The sequence below is a fragment of the Solenopsis invicta genome, chromosome 6 (genome assembly GCF_016802725.1).
Source record: "Solenopsis invicta isolate M01_SB chromosome 6, UNIL_Sinv_3.0, whole genome shotgun sequence".
NCBI classification, from domain to species: domain Eukaryota; kingdom Metazoa; phylum Arthropoda; class Insecta; order Hymenoptera; family Formicidae; genus Solenopsis; species Solenopsis invicta.
In genome coordinates, this window is record NC_052669.1 from 10,048,260 (window position 1) to 10,058,934 (window position 10,675).

The 10,675-nt window shown below is 39.4% G+C and overlaps 1 protein-coding gene across 1 annotated transcript; it reads left to right on the forward strand.

Moving 5' to 3' along the window:
- Positions 1–469: 469 nt before the first annotated feature.
- On the forward strand, positions 470–1,926 carry LOC105207461 (cuticle protein 21). Its single transcript, XM_011176914.3, is given in 4 exon segments — positions 470–546; positions 998–1,589; positions 1,592–1,615; positions 1,618–1,926. Coding segments are annotated over 4 exon segments (831 nt in total). The 5' UTR covers positions 470–534; the 3' UTR covers positions 1,821–1,926.
- Positions 1,927–10,675: the final 8,749 nt, after the last annotated feature.

The window sequence follows — 10,675 nt, forward strand, 5'->3', positions numbered from 1 at the left end:
ACATTATTATTATATTAATTATTTATTTAATGTGTTGATTTTATACGTAAAACTTTATATGCACTTAGAAAAAGGCACAAGCGTAACATTTGCTTGCCAATATTTCGATTTTTTTTTAGCGCAAATTTCTCATAAAGTTAATAAGATGTGTCTGAAAAATAATTCTCTTCGTCTCATTCGTATAACGTCTTTTGAAATGAGAAAAATCAGAATCGTTATGACTATACCGGAGTCAAGTTTCAAGCTACTTCCGTCTTCACATAAAAAAAAAAAAAAATTGCTTGCCGCGATAGAGCCTTCTAAGTGTCCGCGAACTATCATGCGCGAGGGTGTGCGATCGTCGAGTACCGGCCAAGTTCAAGTGCGGTCGGCCGTCAACGCCGGCGAACTTTCAAAGTCCGGCACAGGGATCGACGGTGGGGATCCGTACGGTGGTAGACCGGATCACCGCGTATATAAAGCGGCCGCGATCAACACCGAACATCATCAGTTTCGCTTTGGTCGATCCAAACCAACCAAATCTACTCAAGAATCATGGCGTTCAAGGTGGGTAGAGAATCGCTGGCTCTATTAGACTGTGTTTGAAGTCTGTTAGACCTGCTTGTACACTCAAAGTGCTCTCTCTCTCTCTCTCTCTCTCTCTCTCTTTCTCGAGAGACAGAGAGATTTACCTCCGGGGATCCGATTAGTAAAATTTGCGAGTAAATATCGAAAAAGATCGAAATTGATCCTCCTGAAAATTCCAAGTGTATATCGAAATCCAAGGCCGGTACTCATAGTCGATTCTTATTTCAAAACCGTCTTGAGCAATATCTTGAGACGCTAACACAATTCCTATGATTGGTTTATGATATCTTAAGATAGTACTTGGATGGTGTTAAATACAAGAATTGATTATAAATACTGGGGTCGATTCGATCGTTCGATTTGTCAACCAGAGTCCTGTCACGATTATTAGACAGACCGAACAGCAGATTTTAACAATATTCTTTTGCAGTTCATCGCTTTCGCCGCCCTCGTGGCTGCCGCCAACGCCGGTGTTCTCGCGCCCGCCTCCTTGGCTTACGCCGCGGGGCCCGCGGTCGTCGCCGCCCCCGTAGCCAAGGCTGTGGTAGCTAAGGCCGTCGACGCCGACTACGACCCGCATCCTCAGTACAGCTACGCCTACGACGTGCACGACAGCCTGACCGGCGACGCGAAGAGCCAGCACGAGACCCGCGACGGCGACCTCGTTCAGGGTAGCTACTCGCTCTTGGAAGCCGACGGCACCAGGCGCACCGTCGACTACACCGCTGACCCAGTCAACGGATTCAACGCCGTAGTACGCAAGGAACCCGCCGCCGTCGCCGTCAAGGCCGTCGCCCCGGTCGCGCACGCCGCGCCCCTCGCCTACGCCGCCCCGGCTTACGCCAAGATCGCCACCCCCGTGGCCCATGCCGCTCCTCTGGCCTACGCCGCCCCGGTTGCCAAGCTGGCTCAGGTAGCTGCGCCCCTCACCTACACCGCCCCGGCTTACGCCAAGCTGGCCACCCCCGTCGCCTACAGTGCCCCCGTAGCTAAACTCGCTGCCCCGATCGCGCACGCCGCACCCTCGCGTACGCCGCGCACGCCGCACCCCTGCGTACGCCGCGCACGCCGCACCCCTCGCGTACGCCGCGCCCGCCGCATCCCTCGCGTACGCCGCGCACGCAGCCCCCATCGCTAAGTTCGCCGCTGCACCAGCCATCTCCTATGCCGCCCCGGCCGCACATGCCATCTCCTACGCCGCCCCGGCCGCCCCTGCCATCTCTTACGCCGCCCCCGCTGCCTACATCCACTAATCACGTTGACCGCGCCAATCACATTGTCGACTTGTCAGGCCGAACTTATTTATTTTTATATCATGTATGTCTTTCTATGTGACTGATTAAAGAAATTACAAACATATCTAGGACTATTCGTTTGCGCGAGACCTCACCAACTCGTTCCTGCTATATTAATATGATAATCAATGTACATATGTACAGTGTGTTTTCCATATTTAACATTTAAATAAATGATAATGCAATATACGGATGTTCAACGTGCATATTGAATGTTAAGTCGATTGCGGACGTTGCAGAAAATTAAAGTACGAAGAGAAAAAAATATAAGTCTTCTATTTTCAGTGTGATAAAACGTCAAACACGATAAAAAACGTTCATCACGAGTATTATTATAATTGATTTAAAGTAAAAAGAAAATTGAAAATACAACAGCGAAACGGACAAAGGTTGCTTTTGCAATATTAATAACAAGTTTTATCCGAGGTTTCGATTAAATCATTTAATGCACAAAGATGAGGAACTTTGTCATTAAAAGTTGAAATATAAATAATTTTTTTAATAACTGCTGGAATGTGTAATGAGAGAGATCACCTTGATCTGATATTGATTTCCATCTTAAGGCGGCTTGATTGCCTTTATTATATCGATTAATTTTATCGTATTCACATGATGATCAGCCCGATCGTTATGCCTCTTACATGATATCGATTTTATTTGAAGGACCACACGTTCATTCCAATATACATTACGATTCGTTACGTTCAAATGTCTTATTTCGATCTTCAATTTCTTAAATCTTCAGAGTTCTTTATGATAGCAAAAATATAAAAAAAAGTATTTGAGAAAAGTATTTAAAATTTATAATTTATAATAATTTAATTACGTATTTCATCTATATTCTTTTGTTTTCCTTCATTTCTATAATCAATTAAAAATATGTGAGTTTTTTCGAAAAATATTACCAAAATATAATAATTTTCTAGTATACGTTTGAGTAAAATTTGAGCACAATTCACTTGTTGGTTTAAAAGTTACTTAATTTTTCTTGATTCTTTGTGCCGCAAAATCGCGTTTTGCAACACTTATTTGCAAACTTGATAAAAAAGTCGCATTATCAATTAAATCAAAGTGTTTACATATACTAATAAATATTTGTGCAAAAATTTATTTAGATCCACTTACTCGTGTAAAAGTTATTTGTTTAAAACTGTAACAAAATATAATGATTTTTGCTACAAAAATCATTGTAAATCAAATTTTTTATTGTTCTTTGCAGTTAGTTTCGGGGGAAAAAATCGGGCATTTGCAATTAAAATTTTTTGTTGTTGATGAAAAGAAAAGAATAAATCTAGAGTGGCCTTCAATGTTTAAATTTCAATAACTTAGCTCATATAGTTAAAACATTCTTAAATAATTGTAAGTTGTATACAATAAAATTATTATATCCTATAAATTTAAAAAATCAGCATTTTCAGCCAAGTTTTTCGTTTTGCTTTTTCCGAGACATTAATGCACTATTTTCTATCTACCGAACCGACGACATCGTATCAATCAAAACAGCCGCATGTATCAATCTTTATTCAAGCCCTGTTACTAATTCGGAATTTCCGAGAGAAGAATGGCGAAATGATTAAAGAAATCAAAATCTAGATATCGAGCGATTACCACATACGATGTGTTAATCGCGTGCGTCATATGCGACATTCTAGCTCTCGCGATTGCAATTCGTATTGTTCTGTGTCGTCATGCTAATATAAATTCACGACGTGATGTCGAAATTCCAGCTCGCTGCTGTCGTTTGTGCCGAATCTATTTCGCGTCGTTTCGAGCGCTCTCTGACACTCTCGCGGTTCGAAGTCAAGTATCGAGAGTATTGTCCCCGTGGCATATTTACGATGTGCGACGTTAAACACAAATTTACGGATTACGAAGCGCGGACAAGTTTGTAACTCGAGCGATCAGAAATACGCTTCGCAAGAACTCGTCACCTTATTACTCCGCGCGTGCTCTAATTTCCAATTACATAACTCATGGCTCAATCTTTACATCAAAGTCACGAGTTTTTTTTCTTCTTTACGTCGTAAATTATTACCCATGTTTTCGCGAAACAACTTTTATGGGATTTGAAAATAATTACAGCGTCGAAAATTGCGTTGTAAATTTATTACAGGAATTAAAATAGTTGAATCGCGCAATGATTCCCAATTCCCCGAAAACCCAGGGAGAGGTGGAAATTTTGATAATCCGGCGCTTCGAACGATCCGTTTCTCGATTCGGTCGTGACTCTCGTGGCGGCATTGAAATCTCTCTCGGCTGGCTCCCGGGAGACGTATCGCCCGGGCGGGCATTAAAATCTCCCCGTACGGGGCCGTACGTGCCCTTGACGCATGGGGGTAAACTTTCGCGCGTAATACCGCGGCCGATTATCGGCGTCACGTTATTTCTGGCGTTCACCAGAATTGACCCACTTTCTCCGCATTTCGCTCGTCCTTTCTCGAGCGCCTCCCCCTCGAGACTGCGCGACCGCCGCGCAAGGATCGGCGGAGAGCCTCCAACTTTTGTTCGCCGGTCTCGACCGGCCGATTGCAAAAGTGCCGTTGCATCGCCTAAGAGTCGCGCGGGCATGACAATGGGAGAGACACCGATTTTGCGAATGCAATGTCGCCGACCGCCGCCGCTGGCGCGATGACTCGCGCGGCATGATGAGCCACGTTAATTCGACTCATTCGCTGGTAATTGGATCGAACGTTCCGCCGAACAATTCTACCACGCTGTATTCGCCTCGACTATCACAATGACGCTCGATTTTACTTTGGACAATTTGCATAATTCCAAGTGTCAGTTTGCCCATAGTAGTTGTTATAGGCCGATTCGGGACCACTATGTGTTAGTGCATACGTATACGTGTACGTGTATGTGTGTGAGGGACGTTACAAGGGTCAGGAGTATTTGCTGTCTTTCTCCCTCTCTCTTTCCCTCTCTTTCCAATAACGGTTTTTCTCGAATCATTGTTATATGCTAAACTAATTTTTAATAAAATTGATATGAATTTTTATTATGTTTTTATTAGGTTGATATTAACCTAATATAAACTTAATATAAATTTTATATTAATTTTATTAAAAAGTAGTTTAGCAAATAACAATTAATTGGGAATAAAACGTATCCCTTTCTCTCTCCCTCTCTCTTTTCCTCTTTCTCTCTCCCATAGCGTTTTTTCTCGAAAAATTGATAAACTAATTTTAATAAATTGATATAAATTTTTATTATGTTTATATTAGGTTAATATTAACTTAATATCAATTTAATATAAATTTTATATCAATTTATTAAAATTAGTTTAACAATTATTTGGGAATAAAACGTATCCCTCTCCTTCTCCCTCTCCCTCTTTCCCATATAGTTTAGGTTTTTCTCGTATTAAAATATTTATTTAACAAATATTTAGAAAAACGTATCGCTCTTTCTCTCTATTGTCGATCTCTCTTTTACATATTGTTTAAATTTTTGTATTAAAAATTCGTTTCAGCCTTTTAGGAAGAAGAAACGTTTTTTCCTCTTCCATTGTCAAGAAATATTTTATGACCCATCATTTAAAACCCGTACATTTGTCGTCGACGTTGTAGACGACGAATCTTTACCTGGGGTAACGTTTTCGCAACCCCCCGTTGCGGCACGCTATTGCGTCAGTCACATGTTTTTGGCCGCACGCGTTGTGGCTATTGTTCGCTCGCTCGCAATTTTTTTATATATACTAAAGAGGAAAAGTGGACAGGACAAATCATTTTTAAATTTAATATATGTTTCAATTAATGGCACCCACGTTGCAGACGAATCTTTACGGGTCCGTACGGGGTAATGTTTTCGCTCGTACCCCCCGCTGCGGACAGTTTACTACGAATACTACCAATTTTTATTACGAATAGTACTATTTCCATACGCTATGCATGCATATTCGCTCGCGTATTATAACACTAAAAAGGATTTTGACACGAAAACGAAATTTTATGGCAAGGCAAATAATCGGGCAAGGCAAATATTCATCTCCGAAAGAGATGAGACCCTTGACCGCTGCTTATGGGTAGAACGTGTCACAAAAAATGGGTCAAAATATCTGATATCTGCGAACGCTCTCGCTTCCGCCTCGTAAACGTTTGTACTTTAGTTATTATGGGAAGGTGGATAATAGAAATAATGTTTAGACATTATTATTTTTAAAAACTTTTTGCATTTATTAAACGTGTAAGGCATTATATACAATATTGTCCAAAGCGTATATTAATAGTTCACAGTCTATGAGTGAAGTTTTATCGTACATTTCGCGTAACAATTTCGCCGCATCGCACTTATTGTTAACACAATTTCTGCGCAAAAGAGATACGAAATGTTTATATTTTTCGTTTACAGCATATATATTCTGGTATAATTGGTAATACGCATGCTCGACGCAATGCTCGATTTCCAATAAAAACAATATAGTTGACGGTTTCATGTACACCCAAGGACTTTGATTCTGTCCATGGGGAAATTTTCCAAACTAAGAAGTCATCACTTTCTACATATTTGCAGTTCATGATTCATGAAACGACTAGAGCTTATTGGTCGTTACGTTAATCATGAACTGTAAGTATGTAGGAAGATAGCGACTTCTTAGTTTGGAAAATTTCCCCATGGACAGAATCAAAGTCCTTGGGTGTACATGCAAGTACCACACGACGTCAACTTTACTATAGTTCCATTGCTCACATTTACAACTTGTATAGTTAAATTGCAAATGGTGAGTGATGCCGCAGCAGTTGCATGCACAAGTTGCTCGATGTCCGCACGTCTTTGAAGCAATGCCTTCCACGGTTCGTAATGTAGAATTATTTGATTGCCTCGGTTGTCTCCGATAATTAATTCGACGAAGGAAATCGGCTGATCCCAATGTCAAGATATTTATAAGCTGTAGGCGTCAATGCGAATCTCCTTCCCAGAATGCGAGGCGTATACTTTGGTTCCAAAGATGATCTGTAAATTAAAAAATAAGGATGAGTGAGTTGTAGAAAATAAGAAAAAATATAAAAATATTTATTTAAAAGTATGTATAGATACTTACAATTTTTTTTCACACGCTTCAGCCTGGATCGGAACGTAGTAATTCGCCATCTTTTATATTCTTTTTCGTTATTTCAGTGACTGATACTCCGATGCTAGATCCGTTCATACGAGCAACTAATGTACGACTGATCGCAAATTTTAACGTTTTTAGAAATAAGGTTTTATGGAATTTTAAGAGGGGGAAAACATTCCTTCTTTTCCCAAGAATTTAATCGTTGCCGCTTAAACATGTTGCAGCACGTATACGGGTAATTTTGAACTCGTAAAATGCTTTGTTAGTTTTCCTTACAAGCAATATCTCATCTAACACCTTTATAAATACAATGGAAAACCTTCCCGTTTGATCTTTTCGAACAATAGTTTCGTATTTGAGCCAGGTAAAAGACCGATGCATCGGTCATCACGAGTTTCTTTCTTTGTAAGAAAACCAAAACTAATCGATATATTTCACACAAACGTTCTTGCAAATTGTGTGTCACTTAAAAAAAAAATCACCTATAATGTTGAAGAGAAGATCCTTTTGACCTACAATAGTTAGTCTTAAGTCGCCTCTTGTAGCGAACGCATCGTTTGTGTCAAAAATAAAAACTTTTAAGAGTACAGCTGTATGTGACATTTTTGCGTGTAACAGAATGTGCTATTTTAATCGCAAATTTTGAATAAAAGAAATGGAAAATTGTGCAAATATCGACGAAGACGTATTTTTCGAGAATATCGGGAACATAGATCCCGAAAATCACGTAGACAATAATAACGAAGCGTTCGAAGAAGTGAATTTTGAAGACATTTTGGACGAAGAAGAAGAAGAAGAAGAAGAAAACGAGACGTTCTCCGACGATAACGGTTACAACAGTGATCATACACGCAGAGAAAAGATTAGCCAACAAAGCTAAAATTTAGTTGTAGCAACTAAGATGTGTCTTTAAAATAGGGACAGCTAATATCGTTGCTGCCGGAGCTAAATTTATTAGTTATTAAAATTAGCAGTTACAGCAAGAAATATTCGCTGCTAGAGTCAAATAATGTTTAGCAAATGCGTATATAGTTTCACGCTCCTATGTCCCGGCCTACAAGTGTAGTAAGCCTTAAGCCGTAAGAAATTGACCAATCATAGTTGAATATGAGGAGAATAATCGACCATGGCCAATTTTTACGATTTAAGGCTTGCAACATTAATTGTAGCCCGGGACTAAGATATTGAGTAATAGCTGCCACTTTTTTAGCTACACGTGTTAAAACACACATTTTATTTTAGCTAATAAAACTGTATTTTGTAGCAAATATATTTTATCTTTAATAGTCAATTTTTAGCACTGATAGAAAATATCAAACTAGCTACTGATATTTAGTTACCACTTCTAAGTCATTTTTTTCCGTGTAGTGAGCACTTTGAGGATTGCATGAAAAGAGATGTGCCATCTGCTATGCAACTCAATGCTCTGCATATGACTACGAAAGTTTGCAAGATATCAGTTTATTATATGCTTACTCTCCATGAAGATTACACTCAAGTAACACGTACTTCATGCATGATGGAAGGTGATCCCGCGGACTTTGGATTACCGCAAGTCATTCGACTCCATCAAACTGGGCCTTATATTGAGCTCTCTAGCAAGTATTGCGAATGCTGCCGAAAACCAACGTTTATAAACATTCCGTGCAACATGTGCCCAATGTGTATGCCCACCCAATGAAAAACTGAAAAAATGGAAAACATTGAGCAAGTGGAACGTGAACTGCTCGAGCAATGCTCGCAGGTTGCGACTTTGGTGGAGTTTTTTGCGTGGCTGCAACGATGTGGCGAGTGCCTCGAACAGCTTGAAGAACGCTATAGTGCCAAGCGTCCTCAACTCGCTATTGGGCATAAACAATCTCTAGTTGCGAGAATCACGCGACTCGCTAGTGCAAAGACTCAGTTAGAAAAACATTTTGTACACGTTGGTGATGGTGGATACGCGAGCACTAGTGCCGGTGATAAGAAAGCGCTCGTATGGCGTGAGATTAACGCCGCGTTCAAGAGCCGCATTTTGACCGGCGCTGTGATTAATATGGACTATATCGAGCCGCGACAATTCTTGGAGGACGCCAGTGATATGGTTATTGAGCATGTGCGAGACGCTATCCAGAAACATGATAATGTAAAAGTGAATACTGTGTTCAACGGTGAGTTTGTGAACACTCATGGTGAACGCGACAATAAAAATATCGCAACGAAAAATAATGAACTTTACCAAACGTCGAATGTGCGTGAATGGTACGAGCAGCGCGTCATCGATGTCACGTTGGCGATGCTCGATGAGTTCCAGGAACGCGAAAGCGGATGGGCTCTCATGCGAATCCAGAATCTAACTGTAAACATTAATAAACTTAATCCCATGCACGCGGGATGTGAAATTGAGTTACCACGCGAAATTATATTGAAGACAGCAGTGATCAATTTGAAATAATAAATAGGTAGTAATAATAATAATATATAAGTTATTTGAAATAGATAACATATGAAGGCAACATATCTAAATTTTCAAATTGTTTAAATTTAACACTGGTATTTTTCTTCTACGATTAATTATTTTAAAAACTAGAATTTTAAAATACTGTTAATATTATTTCCAATTAAATTTTAAATTAAACAATTTGAAAATTTAGATACGTTGCCTTTATATGTTATCCATTTCAAATAACTTATATATTATTATTATTATTACTATCTATTTATTATTTCAAATATTATTACTTGAATTCAAATATCCTTCAAATTAAATTTAAATTAATGTTTAGAAAGTGATATTAAATTAAATTTTTTATTTTAGAAATTTGCATATTACATCAATATCATCAAGATAAATAAATACACTTATTAAAAAAAAATAAAAAAATTGCACACATCCGGGAGCGAAGCTGGATCTTACGATTGTGAAGCAAGCACCTAACGCACGGAGCCGACTACACTAATTGGGAAAACACTTACCGAGAAGACTCATATGGCGCGCCATGGTATGGCCAATTTTCATAAATTTATTATTTCGAAACTAAGGCCTATTCGATCAAACGCCGGCAGACGTAAACTTTTTTTCGTCTCCAGGATAACTAAAAAAATTGGGATTGAAATCCCAGGGTGACTCACCTGATCCTCCCCTTGTAAGTTACGTTTCGTCTATTGGGCACCGACAAAAATCGTGAGAGTCTCTGCCTTTTCATTTACATTTTTCACGTATAACCCTTTGCAGCAAGGCGTCTCCAAAGGTGAATTTTTTGTCCAGTCGTAAAAATTCTATATTTTTATGAGAGAAAGTCAAGTACAGTTATTCTTTTATATTTTCGAGCTTGAGCACACCTTTCGATCAGTTTTAAAACAGTCTGCAGAGCGATCGCAACATCTCTCCATCGATCTCTTCAATATGTGCTCGTCATTTACACTAATGGTGTTAAAACGTGAGATAGGCATGGCTACATGCCTAACAGATAAGTGTGTGTGGTGCAATATGCACCGCAAAAAATTCCAAACAAAGTCGCGGTATTACTGCAAGCGACTTATTGATGGTAGAATCGCCAGTTGGACAGAACTGGATCGCGCCAACAGCATATATGAACTTCAACGGAACGCCACAGACCGGGAGGATACTCCCACATACCCCGCGTATTCGCTGGGATATTTTGACATTTACGAGGAGGAGCCAGACGTAAGTAATATCTCTATTTTTTATTTACAATTATTGTATATGTAGATATACCATTTTTTAATGTTAAAATATTTTTTCTGTTTTTTAGAA